A 26,599-nucleotide genomic window follows, 5' to 3' on the forward strand; every position below is an offset into this window, starting at 1 on the left:
TATAGATTAGCATGCCATTAAAAATGTATTAGAAATCCTAGGTATACAGAGACCTATAAAACTATCATAAAGATGTTAACAATTAATGATTTGATCCTAAAATGTAATTTATGAACTAGAATGCAAGACTATGTATCATAATCAAGGGAACATGCATATAAATATTAAAAATGTTTATAGCTGAAAGCAGGAGTTCCTTCCCATTCTGCTGATAACAAAGAGGAAGTCTGTTCATACAGGAGAATATTGCTAAGTAATCTTTAATAAATGAATAAGTAAACAAATATTGGTCAGAAACACATCTACTTGTATTTTCTTACTGGCAAAGAAAAGGTAAACAGAAATGCCTAACAAATTATAGTTAAATAGTTTTATCTACTCTACTCAACAATGCCACATTCTGGCATTAATTTTTGATTACTTTTTTTTAAAAAAGAAAAGAGGTGAATTCAGCCTCCTCCGATTATGGATTTTCCAAGATATAAAAGGTATGTAGCACATTCAAACAAGATACACGGACTTCTTTTCTTAATTATCATCTCTATCCAAGAGCTGTAACTTCTGCAAAGAAGTCAAGTCATGTTTCTTTTGGAAACTAGCATTCAAGGTCTCTGTGGAGCATTTGGTATGCTTCATCTCGGTATATCTCATTGAACAATTTCTGAAAGATTAGGGCTCTTTGTAAAACGATAAATGGGATTTTTCAGTGTATTTACAGAAGAATAAAGGAGAATAGTTGAGGGTTGAACTGAGGGGTTCTTGGTGCTCTCTGAGTAGGCTGTTTTTTTGCAGACATCTAGACAACCTAGATAATATCACCAATGCTAATGACTATCACTGACAATGTCTATGGAGATTCTCAGTAATCTGTCCCAAAGATGCTTTTTCAAAAAGCAACTGGATGTTGCTTTATCTTGAAGATTTTCACTTCTTATCCAAGAAGTGTCTTCAGTTGAAGAAGAAGAAGTAGTTGAAGAAGCTTCTTGGATGAAAAGTGAAAGGTCTTCAAGGAAAACCAAAGTCCAATTGCCTTTTGAAAAAGCACCTTTGGGATAGCAGTGATGGTGGTACCTAGTTTGGGTAATGAAACAGCTGCAAGAAATATAACCAAGCTCAGAGAGCACCAAGGACCCCACATTCACAGAACACTTTATGCACATGCAGCCTCCTAATGTTTCTAACTTTGTTCCACAATATTCATATTTTTGGTGAAATAATCTGTTACACCCTTTTGTCATACTCTTGTGTTCCTTATTGATTTTTTTTTTTAATGTAGAGACTATTAAGCCAGTAGTAGACATCATAGCTTCTCTGGATAAGACAGAGGTACAAAGTAGCAAAACATTTCTAGGTAATGCTGATATAGACAGTGAAAGCATTTTTGAAAAGAATTTGCATATAAGTGCTTACATCTTGTGTTCTTGCTCCCCTTCTAAACCTTCTAAATATTTTTTGCTCCTAAACAAGAAGCAAACTTGTCTTGGATGTGTTTGTGAGACTGACCTTGTAAAGTGCATTTGCAAAAGAGGAGTACAAAGTATACAATCACTTGAGAATTGTTTCCTACTTCCTACCCAATCTCCATTTATTGTATTATCGTTATTCTGGGAACTGCAGATTTCAAAACATACATTTGATGCAATGACTCTTAACTCCGCCCTGATATTATCTGTTAATTCCAATCTAGATTGCTGTAGTTCAAGGAGTCCGAACAGCTCCAAAGTTAGGTTTAATTGGCATAATTAAATTATTCTGGAATGAGAAGTTTGTGGATCGCAATCCCTGTGGGCTAAACTGTTCACAAGTTCTACGTCTGTCCATAAGAAAATAGTGAACTTCTAATGAGAAAATTAGCTGATTTGCAGTCTTTAGCATGAGAATTTAGGAACTGAACCAATGCTGGTGACTTTTTGAAATACAATTAAACCATGAGAATGTTTATAAATAATAAACATTATTATAAATGTTTATAATTTATAAATAAATATTAATCACTACCTCCTTTTTCAGATAAAAAATATTTTGCATTATCTCAGAATCAAAGCAACTTCAAAAAAATAATGAAATCCCTACCAATAAAATTTAAGTTATTCATTAGTTGACTAAAGATTGAAATTATTAATAATTAAATTATAGTTCCACATCTTTGAAAATATATGAACATTAAAACCAATAAACCACAGTATTAAATGTTAGAAGGAAGATAAATTGTTATCAGTGGGATGTTCCCAATATTGTGTTTTTAACTGGACTATTAAATATCAATGAAGAGAAGAAATGAAGAATAAACCAGTCCCCATAACTAGAGTCATATATATATAAATACAAATATTTGGCATGAAATTTTTCTTTCCCGTCATTGAATTCTTACAAACCAATGAAAATGTCATACAGCATTACTTTCAAACTAGCAATGATTTAACCTAACAGAGGTGGAACCATGTAGACTGTTGAATTTGTAGTTACCAAAAAAAAAAAAAAAAAAAAAAAAAGACAAAAGTGAATTCCATCAATATTCATTGTTAAAAAAATACTACTAAAAATAGCAAATATACTACTAGCCTACATTAGGCAAATATTTATCAGAAAAGTTTCAAAACTTTTTGACAGCAAGATTCATTGTTACAATATATATTTTTTGAGCTAACTTTTGTTTTCTTGTTTCAGATTCTGTTACAGTAATTTACTCTGAACACAATAATGTGACAAGATGTAGCTCATATATTATCAATGGCCTACGGAGGATTATAATATACCTGAATAATTTCATAAAAACTGAAAACTATTTCTATTGGATGAGTAATGAGGGTTTTGTTGTTGTTGTTTTAAGAAAACCAAGATCTCTTTCTATGAAGTGCTAAATCATTGTTTAGTCAATGATTAGCCCAGCTGCATAATCCCTGCATACAAGCAATTCCACTGATAAACAAGAATGATCAATTGTCTCCGAGAGGGAAAACATGTCCAATATTCTATATTGTACTGTATTTATAACTTTCAGATATACCTGAAATGATTTCATTTTAGAAATCACTACAGTATCAGTTTTTCCCTCAACTTATTATTTTGCCTGCCCTGATTGAATTTTGTTTGCCTAAAGAAATCAGTGTCATTTGTTCTAAGTATTTGTGATTAATTCTGGATAGTGTGCACTCTTTGAAAATTATATTGTACAATTTACTGTACAATATAATTGTACAATTATACATATTTTTCTAATGCTTACATCTGAAATGAGCCTCTAAGTACCAAAAGCAGCAAATGGGACAAGGGAGCCTTCAAAACTCTTTGAGATTAAGTTGTAGTAGTGAATCATAAGCTTCCATTGTTTTTGGTCCATCATAAGCAATCATTCTTTGAAATAACACCTCAAATGACAACAGTTTAAATAATCCACACAGAAGGACTTGTATTTAATATGTAATTTTTTATATATATATACTTATGCAGCAACAATTGCAGACCTTACCTTCCAACTTCATCCCAACACTTAGACATTTTTGAAACCGACAATAAGGGCAGCGTTTTCTTTGAGTTTTGTCAATTTGGCAGCTTTGATTTTCTATACATGTGTACCTTTTGTTGTTCTGGACTGTTCGCTTAAAGAAGCCCTGTAAAATAGATAGTACATATTTACAAATTGGGCACAAATGGCTTGAACCAGGAATTGACTTCAGATTATGAAAACATTCACCCAATTCCTCTCTTCTACTGTCATCTTGCTAATTCAGCATTTATGAAATGGCTGGTTTGGTCCCACATTTCCTTGGAGGAAACCCACTAGGCCACAGGCACACTTTTTCTGAGGATAGTCTACGCTGGTGTTGATTTACATCAGATCCTAGCAATGCATCTTTATTGCTTCCCTAGTCATCATCTACCAGTAGCAACTTGAATGAATTAAAATTATTTTCAAATGATTCCAATTTTTTAAAGTGGCCTTTCAAAATCACCTAATGCCGAATTTTAAGACAAATCTTCCCTATGGTGTAAAAAACAAAACAAAACCTTGCCTATTTTTATTCATTTTTAAAGATTTCACTAATATGAATCCTAACTCAATTCTAAATCCCAAATGCAAGGAAGTTTCCCCAATCTACCGCTTGTTACTCTGGTTTCTCCTGCCTCTGCTAGTATACTATTCTTCACTTTATCATCCATCATTACTGATATCACCTTAATTCTCTGATATTTAAAACTGAATTTTAAGCTGCCTATTAAACTCTTTGGGATTTTAAAAAAGTTAGTTGCAAGACTATTTTTCTTCCCCCTTCCCCCAACACTAAGTACAGCTGCATAAATTGCTTCCGGTGGCCATGATGATTAAAATCATGTACTAAGTAAGGAATATTCTGGTTCTCATATCTCTTTATGGTCTGGGAATAGTGGATGATAAGTATAATTACATGGGGGTGGTATTGTAGTGTGATTAACTTTTGATTCAGCATGAATACTGACTTGCTCAAAAGTTCCCTTAACCAAATGTGACTCAAGTAACTTTAGCAGATACAGGTTCTGGCTATGTAAATATTTCTATAGAGTCCTAAAATTATATATGTGTTACTCCAGAAAGCCGTGCTAAAATGATGTTGCTTTAGTACTATGAAGTAAACAATTTGCTCGGTTTCTATACTAATCCAGAATTATTTTACAGAATTGCAATTTAGTCCAGATCTCAGGCACGGTTCAAGGCAATCTAAGGTTTTATTAGCTGGATACATGGCACTGGCCTATAATTTTGAGACTCCAGCTGGTACGCATAAAATGAAATGCATGAGCAAAAAAAAAAAAAAAATATTCATAGTGATGAATGGCATTTTAAAACCATTTAATTGATTTCCACTTAATCACCTTGCAGATAAATATGGACATAAAATGCTGTGTATGTATGAGCATGTATGCACATTTATAAATATGTGCAAGCATAAAAAGAATGTCAAAAGAAATTTACATTTGCATCCTGAAAGATGAAAAACTTGAAACAGTTGCCTTCAATATTGTAGCCCTGAAATTTATCAGGAACAAGATGCAGCAACAATAATACTCAATGTATATAAATCAACTAAAATCAATATTGAGGACAGCTAGGAATGAAAGTCTCTCTACAACTACATCACTTCACGACAACCAAATATTTAAAGGCAGTAAATATAGCCACTCTATAGTGAACACCGTGGGCAAGGTTTTCTTTCCATTGGCTTAAAAATAGACCCTTATTACTCTTTACACAACTTCTGCCTTCTTCTCAATATTCTTTTTTTCCATTAAAAATAATAGAAGTATGATTGCCTAGCCTTTTTTCTTGATCTGATTTTCAGCTCCCTCCCCCACTTTCCCCATGAAAATAAATTGTACAAAACCTTGCAACTTTCACAGGTAAGGAGTCCATAGTGATACCCAGAGACTTTATCTCCACAGACTGGACACAGTTCTTCAAGATCTTCATCATAAGAGTAATTCACCATTTTAAACTGAGACACTGGGAGGGGGGAAAAAAGGAAGAAAAGTAGTAGGAGGAATTAAACTCTATGAGAATGTACACAAAACATTTGATGCATTATTTATTTCCTCACTGGGGAAACAATTCCAGGACATCCATGGGTTTTTATTTCCCTTTAAATCCTCAAAACAGGAAAACACAATTTTGAAACAGCAGATTTTTTTTTTTAGCAACCAAAAATATTCTCTCCAAATTCAATTTAGCAGAATAAAACCTGTTAAAACTACCCACAGTTCTAAACACCCAGCAAGCATTTTATTTTACTAATTCCCAAAACTGGTTTTCCAAAATATTAAATTCTTAGTTCACTCCTATTTGTGCTTACACAGAAGTAGGCAGGACTAGTTCAAGACATCCTACTCTGAAGTTTACATGCCTGAGGCTGCAGTCTTACTTTTCTTCAGTTTATTGTTCTTGGGATAAAGATCGCCATTTATTTGTACTATATTTAAACTGTAATTGCATTTAAAAATTAAAAATCAGATGACTAAGTGGAAAAGTAACTTTTCTCTGTACTTTGAAAGTTCGGCTATAACAAGTCACCTTAAAAAAATGTTTACCTAACCCCCATTTCAAATTCACAAAACTAGTAGTCTGAGTGGGGAAAAAATCGACAGCTTACAACAGTATTTTAGAAGCGAGATGAAGGGAAGGGGGAAACTGTAGAAGGAATTGTAATTTTTACATATCCATCAAACTTGTCTTTAGAAAAAAACATTCTTCTGCCTTAACTCTTTTTCCTTACTGTCTTAACCCACCAGAGAAAATACATAAACTGTTCAAAGATTTAGAGAGACCCTTTGGATTTCTCTTGCAAACTTCTTCAAATGCTGGTAAATTGTACAAAACAAAGAAGAAAGTTTTACGGCAATCTTCCTTCCTTCCTTCCTTCCTTCCTTCCTTCCTTCCTTCCTTCCATCCATCCATCCATCCATCCATCCATCCTTCTTTCCTTCCTTCCTAGGAACACAGATCTTTTACTTCAGACAGCAGCGAGAAAACTCTGCTAAGAATTAATTCTTAACTCTTAAGAATTAAGAGTTAATTCTTAACTCTGCTAAGAATTAATTCTTAGCAGAGGAAGAAGAATTCCTAAGCATTAGGAAAACTCCTAAGAATTAATTCAATGAAATGGAAAGACCCAACTGATTTAGGAGCGAGATCCTCATGAAAGAATCCGATTCCTGTCGGGGGACCGAGGGAATCGGTGTTCCACCGACTCAAGGGGGGCGGGGGAGAACCAGAAAATCTGCTAGTTTGAGTTCCCCACTCTTTCGTTTCTCGTCGCCCCCCCCCCCCGCCTCAGACTATTCTAAGGGGAAAAGTGGGCTGATCTCTTTAAGAGAAGAAGGGATCGCTCGCCTGCGGGAATGTAGACGAGCCTTCTTCTGGTAGAAAAAGGTATGTTTGGTCCGAGTCGGAGTAGCGAGCCAGATTCAAGGGAGGCCAGATGTATCCAAGGTAAGCAACTGGGGCCAGACGGGGCAGAGAAGGATCTTCACCCCACCCCGAAGAAACTTCGCCAGCTGCTGACCTACCGTTCCTTCCCCTGTCTACAACTCCACTTCGTTTTCCACCGATTTGCTCCATTGAGGAAGCGATTCTTCCTTCCCCAGGTGACCAGAATCCCAGGAAAGAATGATCGCGAATGTCTACGGGGAAGGGGTGAGGGTAGTGGGTGGGTGGGAGGGAAGGGAGAAGAGAGAAATGACCTAAGTCTTCCCTACTCCTCCATTGGGTGGGAGCTTCCATTCAAGTCAAAAGCTTCAATAGTTGGTCAAACTTTCTCAGAACCAGTCGAAAGGGAGCTTCGGAGAAGAAGCAGGAAAAGGAGAAAGTCTATCGAAGCGTCCCCAAACCGAGGGGTACAAAATGGAAGAGGAGAGAGAGTGAGAGAGATGGCAGTGTGTGGGGGAGGGGAGGGAACTTCCAGGAAGACTTTTGACCAGGGAAGGAAGAAGCTGCAACCTGAACCCGGATCCCTCGCCCACCTCCGCCGAAGCGTTGAGAAATGGGAACGTTGAGACCTAATTTCAAAGGTGCGAAGAAAACGGGAGAAGTGGGAAATATACAGAATCGTGCCCTCCGAAAGCCCTTTCCCGGATTTTTAAGGCACACAGCAGGCAGACCATTGACCGTTGATCTGCCTACTATTGGAGGCGCTGACTGGCAGTGGACTTTTGGGTGGGAATTTTAGGTAGGAACTAGGAAGACCCCGTGGGTCCTTCCACTAATAGACGGAAGTCTTTCGAAGTCTTTCATTTTTCTCTTTTAGACGGAGCAGCGGCGCAACCCCAAATTGTTCGGTACCCCAAATGTAGTTAGCAGTAAAGATGCGGTTGGATGGGTTAGCAACGACCCAGTTTTGGTTTCGGATCTATTCAGATAAAAGAGTTGGAGAAACTCTTTCTCGCACACAGATATTGCCCGATTTGTAACTTGGAACTGAGGTAGTTTTGGATCTCGACTGCAAATTGAGATTCTTTCAGAGGCCGGTTCCCAGAGGGGCTTCAACTCGAGAGGATAAAGGACCGAAGCCAAAAAAAAAAAAAAAAAAAGATCCGAAAGCCGCATCTCCAAATCGCTTCGTTGTGGGGGAAGCCACGAAGGGGGGAAAACGCCTTAAGAAAAGCACGTTTCGAAATCTAAAAAACTGCCCACCTGCCCTCCCCGTTTGCCGCTGTGTGCGCCCGAATCCCCGAGGACAGCCCCGCGCCGCCTTCTGGAGTTCCCGAAACGGGATAAAGGGCTGAATCGAGGGATGGACGGACGGATCTGGGCAGAAGCGGCGAAGGAACCGTCAAGAACCGAGAGGCCAAAGGGTTTCGCCTCTCCGTCCGGGATGGGCGCCTCCAATTCTGTTTGCTCCATCATGTAAGGCCATTCTGAGCTGATGGGCAGCATCTCAACCAGGAAGAAGCTTTTAAGCCGACTGGAGTTTTCCCGGCAGAGCCGTCAAGGCAGAACTTCAACTGTCAACGACCCCGGAGAACTGAGCAGGACCTCCCGTAAGGCTTGCCGTCGGTGAAGTAAAAGGAGGCTGTATTACAGTTTTAGCTCATTTACCTGCGAATCTCTTAGAGCTTCTTCTGGCATCCTCTCCAGCCCTCGTCGAAATGAACCCGCACCAGGCTGGCTGGATGCCTCTAGAAGACGCCATAAGCAATTATTGGAGACCCAGGCCAGGGTTTATAATTGCCTTGTTGTATTTTCGGTCAGACTTTCGCAGGGAAAAAAAAAAAAAAACCTGACCCGCCCCATCACTCTCCTACCCACGCTGACCCAACTATCCGTGTCCTTCTTATGCCGAATTCAAAGCACCATTGGCAATTCCTGCTGACATCTCCTTACTACACTCTGGGATCGGACAATATTGCTGAGCACATTGTAAGCCGCCCTGAGTCTTCGGAGAAGGGCGGCATATAAATCAAATTAAAAAAAAAAAAAAAAAAAAAATTGCGTTTCCTAAAGTGATAGAGATGCTCAGGAACGGGCATTCCAGCACACGACTTCATTTACACAAGGCACCCGCCCGCTTCACCTTATTTCTAAATTAACTCGCGTTCTGGGTTCGGCCCTTGAAGCAGAAGCAAACCTAAAGGGCTGGTACTTATGGACCCCTTCCCAAGAAAGTTTAACCAACCAGACCGAATACCAAATTTGGCACGTTCTGCGAACGCACGCACTAAATCTCTCCCTCAGCTTCTAGCGCTTAATGGGGGTGGGGGTAGGGGTGGGAGAGAGAATACAGCCACTATGTTATCTTCCTCAGCAGCAAATCACATTATCTCTCTTCCCTCCTCCTCCTCCCCCAGTCAAAAGCCGTGGCACCAAGTTATTTTGAGACTTGAAGGGCTGGTTGGTTGGTTTTAATCCCATTTCACTACTCCTGGCTGATAAATGGTGATCACGGTTTTCCGCCCTATTCCGATCCCCACTAGTCAGTCTTCGCTTTGCATAATGGGAGCTTTCCCCCCCACCCCGCCTCCATCCGATTTGAAACTTGCATGGCTTCCATGCCATTCAGAGGCTTCCGCGAATTACTTGGCCAAGCCCTTCCAGATGGAGCGACGTTTTGAGGAGCTACGCGCAATGTCGCCCCACAGCCTTCAGAAACACGCCGATTCTTTTGTCGACGCCACTACTGGGAACTTCCAGGGTTTTTGTCCCCCCCACTTTCGAATTAAATAAATACAATTAAGAGCCTACGCCTGATATGACTTCGGGTTCAAGTTAGGAGAAAACCCGATTGAAAACAACGGAACGAAGCTTCCATCCTGAATACAGAGTTAACATCATGGGGTTTTTGCCCCAAGAGCCTTCCTAAGTATCGGCAGTCAAGGGATTTTTCCCTCCCTTCCCCCTGGCCAAAGACCCCTACATTTTAATTGATCAGCCGTCCTCGATAAGAACTGGGGAAGATGTTAAAATATAACTCAAATTCGCCTTTTGAATTTTCATTGAAGGGAAGCTAAGGGGCACGAAGGGGGCGGTGTGCCTGGAAGAGATTGCCGGCTCACAAAGTGAACAGAGGCGCTGCTGGATTTCCCGTAGCAATTAGGCTCAAGCAGCTCCCCTCCCCCACATCCCTACTTTCTTTCTCCCCGGCCCAGCTGTAACAAAAAGCACCTTAGCAATTCTTTCCTGTCCTGTCTTTTGTAAAGTTTCCCAGAGACTATTGCAAATCCTGCGCGCTTTCTGAAAGAAGCGAAGTCTCTTAAGGCGTTAGTACTTAAGGATTCCTCACAGGTATTAAAAGTGGAAGCCAATCCAGTCTCCCCCCCAAGGTTTTATATTCCCCGCGTTCAGGGACCCCCGGGACAGCGAGCTAAGCTTCCCGCGGTCCCGGCGGAAAGTAACTGTGGCTTCAGCACAGCAATAGGCTCAAATCCCAAGTCACGGGGGTGGGGATGGGGGACGGGAGAAGACGGAAAGGGGTTAAGAGCCTTGCATCACTGCGCGGTGCACTCCAGGTCCGTCCCCCGCCATCTGCTAGCTAGGGGAGTTTTGCTCTGGAGGAAAGAAATTTAGAAAGATTCCGTGCGATGTTTTTCCGCCCTTCCATTCCCTGCTTGCTTCCCTCGCCCCAGTGATCACTGGGATCGGAGAAGGGCGGCGCGGGATCAACTAGATCCCTCCCGAACTTGACGTCTCTTTTTCTACCCTTCACAAGTTTAGGATTCTTTTTGTGATTTCCTCCTTCGGAATCTTCGCCTCGTCTGATCCTTGTAAGGTCCGCTAAAGAACTTCGCCTGGCCCTTAAGCCGGGGTTTGCTAAAGCTACAATCTCTACCTTCTGATGCTTCAGGGGACGCGGTTAGTTAGCAGCATTCAGGCACCGTCTCGGAAAACGTGTACGCGCACACCCACCTTCTTGCTTTCTGTTTCCTAGTTTAATCAGTCAAACTCCCATTAAAAAACAAAAACAAAAAAACACCCCTGCCCTCGGAGGGCAGGAGAATTTCTCCATAAATGTTTAGACGTTTCTTCGTCTGCCTCCCACCCCCCATCTTTCTTCCTTCCTTCCACCCCCCTCCCCCCTTTCTTCCTATCAATCATACTAAAGCGAACGGTTCGGGAGCAACTCTGTTGGGATGGCCGACCCTTCTAATTTTGTGTTGAAAGCCGAATCTCCCCCCCCTCCCCCGAAACGATTTAAACCCCTCCGTAACTAGGAAAACCAGTCCCACGAATTAGTCTGCAGTGTGCCAGTTCATTGATTTTTATAGCTCCTTGAAGGACGCCGACCCCGGAGTCCAGCCTCGCCCGGATCCCGCGCGTTTGTTTCTTGTCGCCCCCGCCAAGAGAGGCCAACCGCTCTCAGCCTTCCTTACAAGAAAGCCGGCTCCCGAGCCCTTTTCTCTGGGCCGCCAGCTCCGGTTCCCTTCCTCCCCCGCCCTACCTCCCAGGAGAGAAATCCCCTGGCGTTTTCCAGGGAGGAACTTCTTTCCAAGTGCGCCTCCGGCGGCCGCTGCACCATCGGCGCGTCAGACTTGAAAGTCCCTCAGCCTGACTTTTCGGGGGGCATTTTTTTTTTACTTTCCTTTACTTTGCAGTACTTAAAAGGGGAGCTCGGGGGTGAGTAGCGGGAGGTTTTGACAGCAGCCTCCCCCCATCCGCCCCCCCCGGCCAATAAGACGCTGCGATCAAGGCAGCCGAGAGCGAAGCGAGTCCCACGTGGGGAGCGAGGGCTTTCCCCGAGCCGTGGGTCGCAACCCGAAGCGCCTGAAAGCAGGGCTGTCTGTAGCGACGCGCTCAAAACCGCCGGTCCCAGGAGCCGCTTGCTGCGAGCTAGCGAGCCCTAACCCGGCATGCAGGAGAAAGAGGCGGCTGGGCTGGGCTTGGCTTGTCCTATCCCGCCTTTTGACTTATAGGCACATCCAAGCTCCCTCGCCGCCCAGCCGTCCGTCTGTCCGGGCGCCCGGCGGTCCTCTCTCCCCTTACCTTGCATGTTTTCCGGCATGTGCCCCCGTTCCCCATTCGATCGGACCAATCCCAGGGCTTCCGTCTCCACTTTGGGCAGCATGTCAAGGCGGCCGCGGGCAGGGCTAGGCGGCGCGCCGGCTCGGTCAGTCCGGAGGCTGAGCAGCACCTGGAAGCTGATTGGAGCGGCGAGCCGGGGAAGCTGGAAGTGAGCGAGAGTCCGCTCGGCCGTTGCCTCTCTTGCCCTCGCAGCTGATCGCTCGGCAAACCTCGGAGTGGCGTCTCGGAGCGCTCCGATCCCAAACGGGAAAGGAGCGCTCTCTCGACCCCCCTCAAGCTTTCCCTCGGATCGCCTTAAAGAGGTTGGGAGGAGCGGGCGGAAGCGAGCGGGGAGAGGCGCGACCTGCCCAGCCCGGCCACCTCTCCCTGTCCCGAGCGCAGCAGGGGCATCGCGAACTTCCAAGCTTCCCTACTCCGGAGTCAGTCAGTTCTGCTTGGCGGATGGGCTCCGCTTTGGACAAAAAAGGAAGGGGGCACTTCCCAGCCCAGGCAAGAGGAGGCGGGGGGGGTTGGGTTGGGTTGAGTCCGGGCCGAGCGTGTGAACGTGAGCGTTTGTATGTCCAGGGGTGGGGAGGGGGGGTGGGGAGGGAGAGGAAGGGGAGCGCTGACACTGCCCGTGCAGCCAATGAGAAAGGCGCCCAATCAGACAAGGTTGTTAAACCTGGCGGACGAACCGTCTCCGCTTCCCAGGGAATGGGGAGAAACGCGCGCACGCCGGTATTCTGCCCGGTCCCGCCGACTACGGAGTTTCTTTTTTTTTTTCTTTCCTAAGGTCCATTCCCCTCCCCCCTCCCTTCCGCAGCATTTCCGCTCCTCTTACTCTGCTAGCTCTGTGTAGGGGTAAAAGTCCGTCCGGAACGTGAACAGGTCCTTCCCCCGGCAAACAAGGATCAGGGGTGACTGTTTCATTGATTTCACACACACGCCCGCATCCAGGAGTAGGTCCTATCAATCCTAACCAACGGAAGGAGTAAGTTCCGAGTAAGGAGGGAAAGGCTGCTGGACCTCTGGCCCTGGATCCGCGTTTGCTGGGAAGGCGTTCCCGAACGCGAATTTAGAGACTCGGTTTCGTTCGGAAGAAGCCTACTGCCGTCTACTTCGACCACCTCCAAGAGACGCGGGGGGAGGGGGTGTGGTGGGAGGAGAGAGAGAGAGGCGGTTATCCATTGCTCCGAGAGTAATGGACTTTGAGGCAGAGAATCGTCTTCGAACCCCCAACTACAGGCATGGAGACCAGTGCCCATTTATAGATTGAAAATGGGCGCATGATTGCACTCGGTGCAAAAGTTAACTCTCTATCTCTCTCTCCCCTTTCCTCCCTCCTCTTTCTCAAAACCCGCCTCTCTCACACACACACTTACACACACTCTCTTTTGGGTTCTAACACTGACGCGCAACTTTTACATTCTCGCTACGTTCCTGTATGCTGCAAAACTGATCTTAACGCGCCCAAAGATTTTTGTTCCCACATTCTCCTTATCCACCTCTTAATGTTTCCAGGACTCAGTGTTTTTAAAAAAACGTAGGAGTTCGGTCCCAGGGCATCCTCCTCTAGAATTATTTCAACATAGCCCGAGTGAAACGCGTTTTTACTTTCGATAGCTTCCAAATGGGCAAACCGTGTGAAGCTTCTAATGAAATCAGTGAGACTTAAAGATGTTAGCGCTTCCTTGCCCCATAAGCTGCAACAACACAAAAGCAATAGGAGAAGAGCACCAACTCTTCTCCAGCCAAAGCAAAACTCTGCTAGGTTCTCCTGAAATCTCTCTGATCACCAAAGAATCACCGTTTAGCTTTTATATTCCGCACTCCTAGTTAGTATGCGCATTTTCTTTGGGTGAGGAAAACATTCATTCTCATTTGTGACCCAACATTTGGAGGCTCCGAGCAGCTTCCAACGTTTGGTTGTTATTCTTATTTTCTCTCCCCCCACCAACACTTAAAAGTTCCCTCACTATTTCACTATTTCCCTCACTGACTTCCCTCACTATTCAGATCTGAAACAATAACACACCACACTCTACAAAACTGAACTGTGCTGGAGAATTTTGAATGAATCTTTACCAACAGACCACAAGAGTATGCAAATAAAATCAATTCTGCTGAACAGAAATACCCCTTCAAAAAAAGCAGTCTTCTTATCATGGTATTTCTAAATATCAGCCAAGCAGGTGCTGATATTCTCATATACTGATAAAATCCAGAAAACCTGATCTGGCAGGTTTTGTGGATTAATAACTATAGAATAACTATAGAGAACTATAAAAAACTATAGAGAGCAGGTTTTGTGGATTAATAACTATAGAATAACTATAAAGAACTATAAAGAACTATAGAGGCATGCCTATTGTCCCTGTCCTAATGTCCTCTTTATTTGTATGTATTCAATTCCTGTTCCTGTGCAAGAACCTATATTCTACTGGCTGTTATAAGGGTCATAGCTAATTTTGTAGGTGCTGATGCAATGAAGGGACATTGGGCAAAACAAACAAACAAATTATAGGACTCAAAACTGCTTGCAAACTTTGGGGTTCTTCTCCAGAGCTCTTTCTTAGCTGAAAGATAAAAAAAAAAAAAAAGGAAGGAAGGAGAGGCAGAAAAGTAGCTGACTATGCCTAAACTTCATGGCTTCTAAGCTCCATCCTCATCTTCTTTGAAAAGAGCCTCCGGGGGTGGGGATGGGGGGATGTTTATACAGAATATTGTGACTGTTTAAAACATTGTCATTGTTTTATGTCTCTGCAACTTTCCAATAGTTCCTCTAAGTATGAATTTTTCATACTCGTCAGAACAACTTCCTTGGCTTCTACAAAGAAATTCACTTAAGGTCCTGATCTTTGATTCTTTACTCAGTGGGAAGAGACTGCTTTCCATAAAGGATCTTTCTCTTTTTCTTTCGTCTTGTTGCTTTCCTAGAAGGGAGAGGAACCAACCATGCAACAGACCTCCGGGTAGCTCATGCAGCAAATTAAGGTTGGCAAATTAAGGGCAAATTAAAGACCGCCAATTAGCAAAAACCCTGCTCAGTCTTTTCTTCAAAGACTCCCCCTTCCTTCTTTCCTTGTTTTCCTACTGTGATCAGTGGATCTCTTAGACTCTTAGTGATGCTGCCAAAGGACAGAGAAGCGTCTTCCTCTGGGGAGGCCTGCTCTCAAGTCCATTATTATACACTCAGATTCAAATTCAAATTCAAATACCTCCCCATTATATGTTATGCTATGCCCCAAACCTTTAATGGTTTGAGTGATGGCTTGGTTCACACAACATGCTAAGTTAAAGACTGGACTGAATGACAAGTTAGCCAGTTGCATTTTGTCTTGGTCCAGCATGTTGTGTAAATCTAACCCCCTATGTCTTGTGGTTATATCTGGCATTGTGCATTATTTATTTGTTTATGCATTTATTTATTAGATTTTTATTCTGCCTTTATTACTTTATAAATAACTGAAGGCAGCATACATAATAGCAATAGCACTTATATACCACTTCATATTGCTTTACAGCCCTCTCTAAGCAGTTTACAGAGTCAGCATATTGCCCTCAACAATATAGTCTTCCTTTTACTGACCTCAGAAGGATGGAAGGCTGAGTCCTCCCTGAGATGGTCAGGATCAAACTGCTGGCAGTTGGCAGAGTTAGACTGCAATACTAACCACTGGCATTCTAACCACTGTGCCACCACGGTTCTTTTATAATACTCCTTCCTCCTCCTATTTCTCCACAACAACAACCCTGTGAGGTTGGCTGGGCTGAGAGACTGACTGGCCGAAAGTCACCCACCTGACTTTCATGCCTAAGGCAGGACTTGAACTCATTGTTTCCTGCTTTCTAGATCAGCACTTTAACTACTAGGCCAACTGGCTATTGTGATAGAGTAAGTACATATAGATTAATACTATTCAGCATCTTCCTGTGTACTTCCTGTGTATTTGTGTTAAATGGCCTTTCTTCCTTAAAGACAGTTTTTTCTTTAGCCATTTCAGTGCTAACAAGCATGGACCAGTTAATAACATCCTACCCCACCTTGCTTCAAATAATCTTTAAAAAATGGGTCACCGCAGAAAAAGTGCCACAGTGGGCTGTGGATACACCAACTGGAAAATACACTTGCATGCTACACCAACAAGATGTTATCAAACTTTGCATAGAGAAACACCTGACCTGAATCCAAAAGTTTTAAATCCTCACCTTTGAAACTATGGCTGGTGATCACCACATGCTCTAGTACTACCAAGAGAGGAACATGGAAAACAGTCCATCAGGCTTGAACTATGGCAATTGGTCAGCTTCTAAATATTACAAGGAATCATCAGAACTTGTGCGCAGAGGTTCTAAGATGCTAAATCCTAGATCTGCTTGGAGAAAAGGCAGTGGGCCTGTTACCTCCTCTCCCTTCAGAAAGGGGCAGTGACACTCTTCTAACCACCCCTCTGTGAATATATTTGACAGTCAACCTTCTTTCTAAGCCATCCAATAGGAGATGTTTCTCTGCTCCTGAAGAGAGGCTCTAGAACAGAGGTCTCAAAGACTTTCTGTAAGCAGGCAAAATCTGCAGGATTCTAGCCAGCAGCATAGCTCTAAACAACCAGAAAGTCACAGACAAGGACACAGGTTGGTGGAGACTTTAATCTTCTAAACCTCTGGTGCGGATTTCACGCCCACAGTTACTACCTGTCTCTTACCTTCCCAAGGAAATGCTAATAATTTCCTAAAACCTTTGTGCCCAGTGCCAAGAAAGAAGAGCACTGAGTTTCTCAGCGAACAGCCCCATGCGTGCTCACCTGCAAATTTGCATCAGTAGGCACAGAGGGATTTGCATTGATGAGCTACGTTTAACACAGTTAACAATGGCATCTTCTGCACAGATTAAGATTTTAGAAAAAAAAATAAGGGTGGCTGAGTAGCTTTGGCCTCTTTTTGGATGGCTGCCACTCTAAAGAGCTTTGAATTAAGGTCCACAGCATATGGGTTTCACTCATGACTAAAATCATTTTTTCAACTTTTCTCCACGTTTGCAGTGAGCTGCAACTCGGACTATCTGTTCACACACACCCCATGCTTAAGGCATTGTATTTAAGAAATAGGCAGAGTTTCTTTAGCTTGAACAGAAGAGGCAAGAATGGATAAGGTGTGACCCCTCCAAATATTGTGAACTCCTAATCCATAAACCTGGCATGTCCAATGGCAAGAGATTATGATAACTGAACTCCAATATCATTGCTAATATTTTCAAAGTACTTATCTGGGGCACCTTTCTTAATCCAATAGCTAACTAACTTGCAGTGAGGAAGAGGAGGAGAAAGAGGAGGAGAGGGATAGCTATTCAACTTTCAGGCCTCAAAGGAAGAGAGACCACAAACTTTATGCAGCAGCTTATCCAGCTGCATTAGTGCAAAGATGTTTTACAGTAGGAGTCTCCAACCTTGGCAACTTTAAGACCTGTGGACTTCAACTCCCAGAATTTCTCAGCCAGCTTCTTAAAGTTGCCAAGGTTGGAAACCCATGTTTTACAGAACAAAGGTCTTTCAAAGCTGCCTTAACTGAAACCCAGAACTTTTTCACAACTCCACAACTTCTACAACTCAAGCAATTTTGATTATTATTCTTGCAGAGGCGTTTCTTTCCTCACTCATTTCTCCAAACTTTTCTTCCTGTTATGGTGCATCTTTTTCTTGGTTGGTTGACTCCTGACTGATCAAAAAATGTTGTATGGCAGATTAAAAAATGAATATTGGAAAGCTTTTTACCAGGAGGGGAAAGTAGAGATCTATTTTCCTTTCTTTTCTAGGCAGAAAAACCCAATTTAAAAGTAAAGATCCTTCTTGAAGTGAATAAAATGCATTCTACTTGTAAACTGAGTCTTCTTGCTTTGGTGTGCCTTTCAGTGGAAGCATTTAACTTATAAAACACTTCCACCTCCTAAGAGTTTCCAAATCTTGTTATTTTCCAAAGTCCTGAAACACTTAAACCTGATCATGCCATCTGCATTAGAAAACAGTTGCCCAACCATATGTGGAGTGATCCAGTTTCAGGCTCACTCTCTACCCCATTCATCTGATTTGGGCTGTTGCAGGAGCATCCTTATGCCTCCAAATGTTTTGTTAGAGTTTGCTGTCCAGCTATTGTAGAAATTGTGATTCAATCACCAACTGGCCACCAGCCTTTGTAGCTCAGCAAATCCCCCTCCTATATAATTAATCAGCAATGTCCCACTACATTCAATAAGAATTATGGAACTGATGTCCATGCTCAAGCACTGCCATTACTAGATTTTAGTAGATCAGAGCCTAAGATGGCCCCAAACAAACCTTTCTTCTCCACACCCCAAATTTCAGCAAGAAGGGGCACTGCCAGCATTAACACCAGGTTGGTGTGGCACATCAGGACTCTACTCAGTATATCATTGTTTTATTTCTCTTATTTTAGAAACACTGTGGAGAGGGGGGTAGCAAGATGCCTCCTCCCACATTGGCCTATTTAGGCTGACAAATACTCAATTTATTGTTTTAATCTTTAAATTAAATTAGGCTTACATTGAATGTCAGGCAATTCCCAAGTACATGGGTTCAGCATCAGGGAAGAACTGCCAAATCATGTTTTTGTTTTGTTTTCTTTCTGCCTGAGGTGACTGAAGCGAGTTTGATATGTACTATATGCTCAGAGAAGAAGTGTTGTAAAATCATTAAGTCCAGGGAGGGCAATTTCCTGGCTAAACCACTGCTCCTGAGCACATAGTGTTTCCATGAAAAGAAACATGACTGGATTTGCACAGTGTGTGCCTTACTTCTGAGTAAACACAGAGAAGATGGGCAGGATGATGAAAACTAGATAATTCTATGGAAAGTAGCCTATTAAAAGACTGAATACTTCAATGATCTTGATATACTCCATCCAGGTAATGTCTACATTTTATTCTCTGCTCCCAAGTAGTTTATAATCCTCATTTGGCTTAATTGTCTATAAATTCACTTAGATCAAGTTCCACTGAATTCAATGGTCAACTTTGAATAGTGCCACGTTTGGCTTCCACCCATGAGTTTGTTTCATCAACTGATCAGCTTTGATAATGCTCAGATGTGAAATAAGCAAACATTTCCCCTAGTTTCTCTATTACATCACACAAAAATGGGCATGAGAAACTGCAGGTGACAGCATTTTGCCTTCTGAGTAGAGCATTACTGCAAAGTGGAAGGGAGACATTTTATTTAATCAAAAATAGTAAACAGTTCTCAGAAAGAAAGTTTGGTGAGTTTCACTGGAATTCCAAACAAGCATACTTAGATCTGTGATGGCATCCTAGCATTTTCCAGTTCTGGATTTACTAACCAGTCTTGAATATGTCACTTATCTCTCAAGCCTCTGCTGTCAGGCTGGATCCTGGTGACTTGTCTTCCCAGGGTTTTTGTAAAAAAAAAAAAAAAAAGGAGGCACATTATAAGCACAACATTTAAAACAGAAAGAAGTGCAGCAGTGGCTGTTAAACAGTTGATAAGGCTAAGCCATCTATCTATTCTCTTTAAATAAGCAAAAATGCATATCTATTATTTACTTCAATGTTCCACTACAGAATTGAATAATCATATATGGGGGTAAAATACTCAGGACTGCAGCCTTATTCACCTTTCCCAGTACAATTAAAATGTCTTCCTTCCTTCCTTCTGTCCTGAATTACCAGGCATCCCCCCACCCCATTCATTCCTGAGTCACCACAAGGCGTTTTTTTCCCCCCATTGGGCATTTGGGCACACAGCAAACAACCTGCTTGCCAAGTTTATCTGCGTTCGGTAACTTTCCCCGAAAAAGACTCAAAGATCACCTCAGCACACAAAACACGCGAGGGGGGTGGGGAGGGAAGAGGGCGGCGGGAACGGGGGAGTGGAGTTGAAAAGATCGCTTTTTATTCCCGCCAGGCGCGTGCGGGGAAGCTACACTCCGTGGCTCAGTCCAAAAATTCCCCCGGCGCTCCTTCCATATAAGCCGGCGCTCGGCTCGAACTCGGAGAAGCGCACGGCAACCCAGGAAAAACGAGGAGCTCCGAGTAACTTCGGCTCCTCAAGCCCCGCCTCCGACTGTGGAAGTTTTTTTTCCCCTCCTTTCCACCCCTCCCCTTTTCCTTACTGTAGGAATGTCTGTAAAAGTCCGCCTCTCTCAAAAAGAAAATTAAAAAAAAAAAAAATCCACTCAGAACTGACCCACTCCGAGCGGCCACGTAAACGCCGGCACGAAGCGAAACTTCCAAGGCGCGTTAAAAAACGCCTTGGCCTTAAGAAAGCAAAACAAAGCGGAGGAGAGACACAAATGCAATCGCTCCCGCCGATACTTCGTTCTATTAACTAAAGTTTCCCGCCATGCCTAAAATCCTGCACCGCACCTGCCCGGTTGCCCAGTGCAAATGCTTATCCGGTACAAATGCAAAAACCGTTTGGCCCTTTGCAACTGGCGTTTAAATTGCATCCGAGCCTGTATTCTGTTCTCTGCTTCCAACAGCCCCACCCCCACCCCCCAAATGTGCACGCGCGGGGCAAACTCTGTAAACGGTCCTAAAATGAGGATGTATCTCCTCAGAAATGAGACTGAGCCCCCATGGCTGTCCGGCTGAGGTGCAAACGGTGGTACACGCGTTTGGGAAGAGTCAGGGCGCTTAAAACCTGGAGTTTAAAAGCAGTTAAACATTTTAGGAGTGCGAGTTAGAGCTCGCTTTGCAACTACGGTATTTTAAAGTTCTCTCTCCCTGCAGCTAAAGTTATTTCCAGTGTAATTCTTAAAAGCAATATGAAAACGACTTGTGATTAAACAAGCTGTGAAAATCACTCGAGTTGTATAATGTCTTTTAAACAGTTTTTATTAGTTTATAATATAGCATACAAAGAAAATACAAAAGTAAATAGTAGGGAAAATAGGGAAGGGAAAAGTGAGGGAAGGAAAAGGGGAAAAAGAAAAAAAAAAGGCATTGACTTCCCACTCCCTTTGGTGCAGTAGAATAAGGCATTAACATCAAACCCCGACTTTTTACTTTTACATAATAGTATAAACTAGCCATTTCTATAACAACAAATCTAATAGGTAAAACCCAAAATCAAAGTTATATTTTTTTCCATCTCAAGCACAAAGTCCAGAAGTGGTTTCCAAGTAGAAATAAAAATATTTATATTTTTTCTTTCATCAAAACAGTCAATTTAGCCATCTCTGCCAACTCCATCAATTTTTGCAGCCATTCATCCATTGTGGGGATCGAGGTGGAATTGTATAATGTGATGGGAAGGGAAGGCTTTCCTCAAAAGAAGGAATCTTGTCAATCAGGTCTCTTTGGGTCACTGGTGGGAGATGCCAGCAATTAGGAGAGTAGCCCCCTTAAAAAGACCTGCTAGAATTAGGACCTGGGGAGAAAAGAAACCTTTCTTCAATGGCAAACTAACCATCTCCAAACTCTTGAGTTCCCACTGCTCTAGCATCCATAAGAGTTTATGCTTTCATTGTGCTTTCTAAAAGTAAATTAGCTTGACTTCTGAAAAGGGATAATATAAAGAAAGGGTAACCTGTGTGAAGTTGATTTGGAAGCAGCCAAACACTTCACGTGTAAATGCCCAACAAACCTGTGCATTTTTATCTGCAAGGAAGTCTCATTGAAAAAGCACCTTTATACATAGGATTGGGCTTTTCATAAGATGAGATGGCAATAAAGATCAGTTTCCTCTATCTCTTTCCTGCTCTCTGTTGGTTATATGAATTTTTACAACCCAGATACAATATGCCTGGATGAGACTGGGATTGTAAGGAATTTTAACCTATCTATTCTCAAATTGCTGCAATGAAGCAGTATACATGGGCAATAACTATGAACAAGAAGTTTGGGAAACATCTTTTGCACCTCTTTTACATCATACTTATTTGAACGACAACATCCACTAATTTGGGATTAATACAGCCTTTATCTTGGTAGGAAAGTTTATGATTTTAATACTGCATGCAAGCCACATTAGAGTTCAGCATGGAGCACGAATCCTGTCATTGATTTAGACAAGTTTTGACATGTCCACAACTTTAGCAAGACCTGACATTTATTAGTATAATTAATAATTTTCTTTATTTATATGACTGGATTGTATTTATTGCTAATCACCAACCTTTGTTTACACAGCTAGCCTAGAACCTGCCTATATCAGTGGCATGCAGTCTTTAGGATTAAAAAAAAAATGTTGCACCTGTCTACATATACAGCCATACTTTAAATCATTTCTGGGAGAAATGCAATATATGCAGTTTAAAGCAAACACATAAATGAAGTCAAATCCTTGCTCAAGCACTACCTCTCGATGGTGGTGCTTAAGTGGACCTATTTGGAAAGTCTCCCGGCAACAGGGAAATGCTTTAGGCGGCCATTTCTATTGACTGGATGGCCATAAACTTTTTACAAGCTGTAGAATTTCACAGGAAAAGTGACGTTGTTTGTTTTCTCTCCCCACCTTAGCTGACTTTCTTTCCTCCTCCTTTGACAGTGCTCGGCTTTATCCTTTTAGCCAAACAGTCAGCATTCCTTAATATTACAAATACTTTACCAGAGAGCGTGTGATTTTATAAGGGTTGAGGAAATAAAAGAAGAAATAATAGACATGATGTTTTAAGAAATTCATACTAGAGTTATATTGCTGGATAATTCCAGGAGTTGGAAGTCCATGTGTCTTAAAGTTGTCAAAGGTTGGGAAACTTGTTCTATTGTTTTAGAGCTCAGTATTAGAACTGGAATTCTAAATTATATGGACTTCGATCCAATTGAAAAGCACTCCTAAATTCTTATCCCATAAACAAAATCATATAATTTTCATGTACCTCACACTGAAAATAAATTCGTTGAACAACAGCAACCAAATGCAGTTTGTAGGTTGATTATGAATTTTTGCCACATCTTGCATATCATGGGAATTAGATATATGTTAAGTAATGGCAAAAGCAATTATATTTGAAAGTGCAAAAACTCCACTAGTTAATTCCAACATCACTTTCTACGAAGGTCTAAATCTAATTAAAAATGACATTGTAGCGATATATAAATATTAGGAGTCCTGGTGCACAGTGGTTGAGAATGCAGTATTGCAGTCAAACTCTGCCCACAGCCTTGCATTCAATCCTGACAGGGCTCAAGGTTGACCCAGCCATCTTTCCGAGGTCAGTGAAATTTGGACACATATTGTTGGGGGCAATATGCTGACTCTATAAACCACCTAGACAGTGCTGTAAAGCACAGTGAAGCAGAATATAAGTCTAAGTTCTATTGCTATATAATTATGATAATGTATATTAAGACAATTAAAATCAAAATCATTCTATTTACTCCATATTTTCTTCTATTTCTTTTATTGCGATAAAAGAAAATCAAACTTTTATATCAGTTGATTTAATATAGAATTTAATTTAACTAAATTTATCACTTCAAGGGTAATGAGAAAATATTTCAAGCTGTATTTTCTTCACTTGCCTCACTCTGCCCCCAAACAAATTGCTGAACTATTTTCTAAATCTAGAATGAAATGTCAAATCTTGGTTTGGTCCAAAGTTTACACTTAATCTCCCATTAATTGGTGAATAACAACCCAGAAAGTGGGCACAATGGTGATGAAAGCTAAATGTGATATATCCTAATAAATCAACTAAAATTAATCTATGCTTCTATTCAATTGTCCCATCCTGACTCATTTAAAATAACAATTTATCAACAACATTTGGAGAACTTTTTCAGATTCCAATGAAGATATTTGGATGGAGGTGAAATATCTCCATGGCTACATTATTACTGTAGTACAATACACACATCCACAACCTCACCTACATCCCACTGACAATCTGATCTGTATTCAAAAAACAGGTAGCTAAATAAACTGACAATTAAGAGCAACCTCCCAGCCTGTGGGGCCTATGGATGTCTGAGTCCCAGAATTCCCTGGCATGACTTTTGCTAAGATTCCATAAGATTAAAAGCCAAACCTGAAAGTCCCAAAGGTACTTTTTTCAAGCGGCAACTGGACTTTCTGGTTTTTCAAAGCTGAAGAAGCTTCTTGGATAAGAAGCAAAACGTCTTCAAACAAACAAACAAACAAACCAGAAAGTCCAGTAGCCTCTTGAAAAATGCACCTTTGGGACAACTATGACCTGGATGACTGAGAATCTCCATAGATCAAACCTGAAAGGTATCCAATTTGTATCAAGTTGGTCAAGAGTATTGTGCATTTCAGCTACCATCAAAAACGTGGCTAGGGAGCACGTCAGAACTTCCCAGAGTAGTGTCAAATTTGTAAATAAGGTACGCTGACATAATTTACAAATAGCCGTTATTTGTAATAGATCATTAGTCAAATCTATATATGTAAATTCAACTACAGTGCATTTCATTAGAATAACTCTCCAGCTGATGCAACACTGATGGTGGATCCTTTGTAGAAATTAAACATAAGGTGCCCCCCGATAAGTATATGGTACTGTTAGGACAATCACTTGCAAGTCTGTTAGAGGTTGGTACAAAAGACTGGTGAATAAAAATGCGAATGGTAAAAAGATGTGATTAAAAAAAGACTTTTAAAACAAGCTTAGGGAGATTGGAACTTCAGTTTTAAAACTTGGAAGATTGGGCCTGATAAGGGGTGTAATAATACTTTTATAAATATCCATGTCCAAAATAAATCCTAAATATTTGTTTTTCATTGAAATAAAAGAGAAAGATCCCATTTGTTTGGTTTGCTGCATATGTATGTATGTTTATATGTATATATGTATATATATAATCTATGTGTATATGTATGTGTGTGTTTATGTGTATATGTATATTGAACAATGTTATATTGAACAATTATGTGCCTTGATTTTCATCGCAAAAAGAAAAACTACGTTTTAAACAGTCTCCCCATCAGAGCAGTATTATGCTTGTTTACTCAGAAGTAAATCCAACTGTGTAAATCTAAGATTAATCCTGTACTGGTATACAAATCAATAAGAATGAAATACCTTGCATTTGCTGACAATGAATGCAATTCTTTATGTGTTACAGAAAGCATGTTCAGTATCTTACATTCTTTGAGTGGAATAAATATCTGAGGATAAATCTATTGCCCTTAATTTTGTTACATTGCAGCTCATCTGTATTTACATATATAGGAAAGTGACACAAGGCAAATGTTTGGACCACAAACCTAAAAGCATTGCAATCAAATACACATACAACATAACACACAACATAACACACAACACACACACTTCCAGCCAAAGACCATGATATGATAAGCTGTCACTACATAAAAGTAATATTTCACTTCAGTGAAATGAATCTAGAAAATATTAATCCATGTTCCTTTCAAATATCCAACTTGAATTGAAAGTATCCAGAACTTTCCTCTTGATTAAACCGATAAATGAATCCTAATAGAACGTTTAGCAAGAAACAAATATGGGCTGAAAATTTTACATGAAAGATAAAAAATAACATATGACAATATCACAAACTAAAATAGTGTACAGTCTTTTGGGAGTGGTTTCTCATTTCGATTTAGTATTTGATTTGTTTAAAATGTTATTTTACAATGCTGTATTTTAAAGATAAAATCATTCAGACTTAGATTTTGTATAATGCAGTTTTTCAAAGGTCTGCTTGACTTTCAACTGTCATGAAACTATTTTGCTATAGGCTTAGAACTTTACATATAAATGTGGCATACCTAGTGCATACATGCTTTCCTTTCTACTTTATTTCAGTAAAAATCTCTGAACTTCGGATTAAAACATGTGTATCTATTTTCTAAATGACAAGAGATTTCAGCATATGTTCAGCTGCTTTGCTGAAATAACGGGACCTTCAAGTTGTTTTTGATAAATCTGTTGCATTTGAAGAAAAACAGGCTAATTTAATCATCAGTATAATGGCGGCGTCCTTTTCAATATATTTATTGCAACTGAATACTTTTGAAGAATCAATTTATTAACTATGAAGAGATTCTACAATGATTATTCTCCATTATGGAATGCCCAGGAAGGCTTGGATTCAATTCTGTCTGAAACAGTTTATCAAAAGAGTTGGAAAAAGTCTGACTTACCACCTGGAAGAAGCCCATGTTTTATAGGTTCCTGAGTGTTGCTGGTATCCGAACTAGAAGACATAATTAAGCGCAAATATATAGTGCCCTTGGGTTGCAGGTATACAGCATTGAACACAGCGAAAGGTGAGGCTTGTAAACTTCTCTGGCCTTGGGACAGCGGCTACAGTAACCTTCAGTGAAAGTCAGGAAGCAGTCCATCAACGGTGCGCACACACAAACACACACATGCAAACGAAAAATCCAATAATTCAGAAAGTAACAGGCCGGGCTTTCAATGGACTCTGTACTTTTTCCAGCATTAGTGACCCTCTGTAAACCAGCCATCCCATTTCGTGATGGTCTCTAATCAGGAAAATCAGGAGCTGGGATAGGCTGGGCTTGATCACATGACCCCCAACAGGTTGATAAGCAGACCCTGTTATAAAGTGACAGCAAAAAAAGAGATAAGAACTCTTGGCAGATAGCAACAGAGAAATGATTAACTCTGTGTTGCAGAGGTGCTGTGAAGCAGAGAGAGGAAGGCTGTAAACCTGTGGGG

At 41.2% G+C, this 26,599-nt stretch overlaps 1 protein-coding gene across 2 annotated transcripts in view; it reads right to left on the minus strand.

Annotated features, from left to right (window-relative positions):
• Positions 1 to 26,274, minus strand: part of NR5A2 (nuclear receptor subfamily 5 group A member 2) — a 118,734-nt gene extending 92,460 nt beyond the window's left edge. The window contains exons 1-3 of one of the 2 annotated variants that reach the window (XM_034437438.3): positions 26,059 to 26,274; positions 5,361 to 5,479; positions 3,470 to 3,611 (exon numbers count right to left, since the gene is read on the minus strand). In XM_034437438.3, coding sequence (XP_034293329.1) covers positions 3,470 to 3,611; positions 5,361 to 5,479; positions 26,059 to 26,122 — 325 coding nt within the window. In that variant the 5' untranslated portion in view covers positions 26,123 to 26,274. Of the gene's footprint in view, positions 1 to 3,469; positions 3,612 to 5,360; positions 5,480 to 11,944; positions 12,611 to 26,058 lie in introns of those variants that run through there. The other variant, XM_034437440.3, reaches the window with a different exon arrangement.
• Between the last annotated feature and the right edge of the window lie 325 nt (positions 26,275 to 26,599).

The sequence above is a fragment of the Pantherophis guttatus genome, chromosome 3 (genome assembly GCF_059756535.1).
Source record: "Pantherophis guttatus breed Tessera chromosome 3, ASM5975653v1, whole genome shotgun sequence".
Classification (NCBI taxonomy): domain Eukaryota; kingdom Metazoa; phylum Chordata; class Lepidosauria; order Squamata; family Colubridae; genus Pantherophis; species Pantherophis guttatus.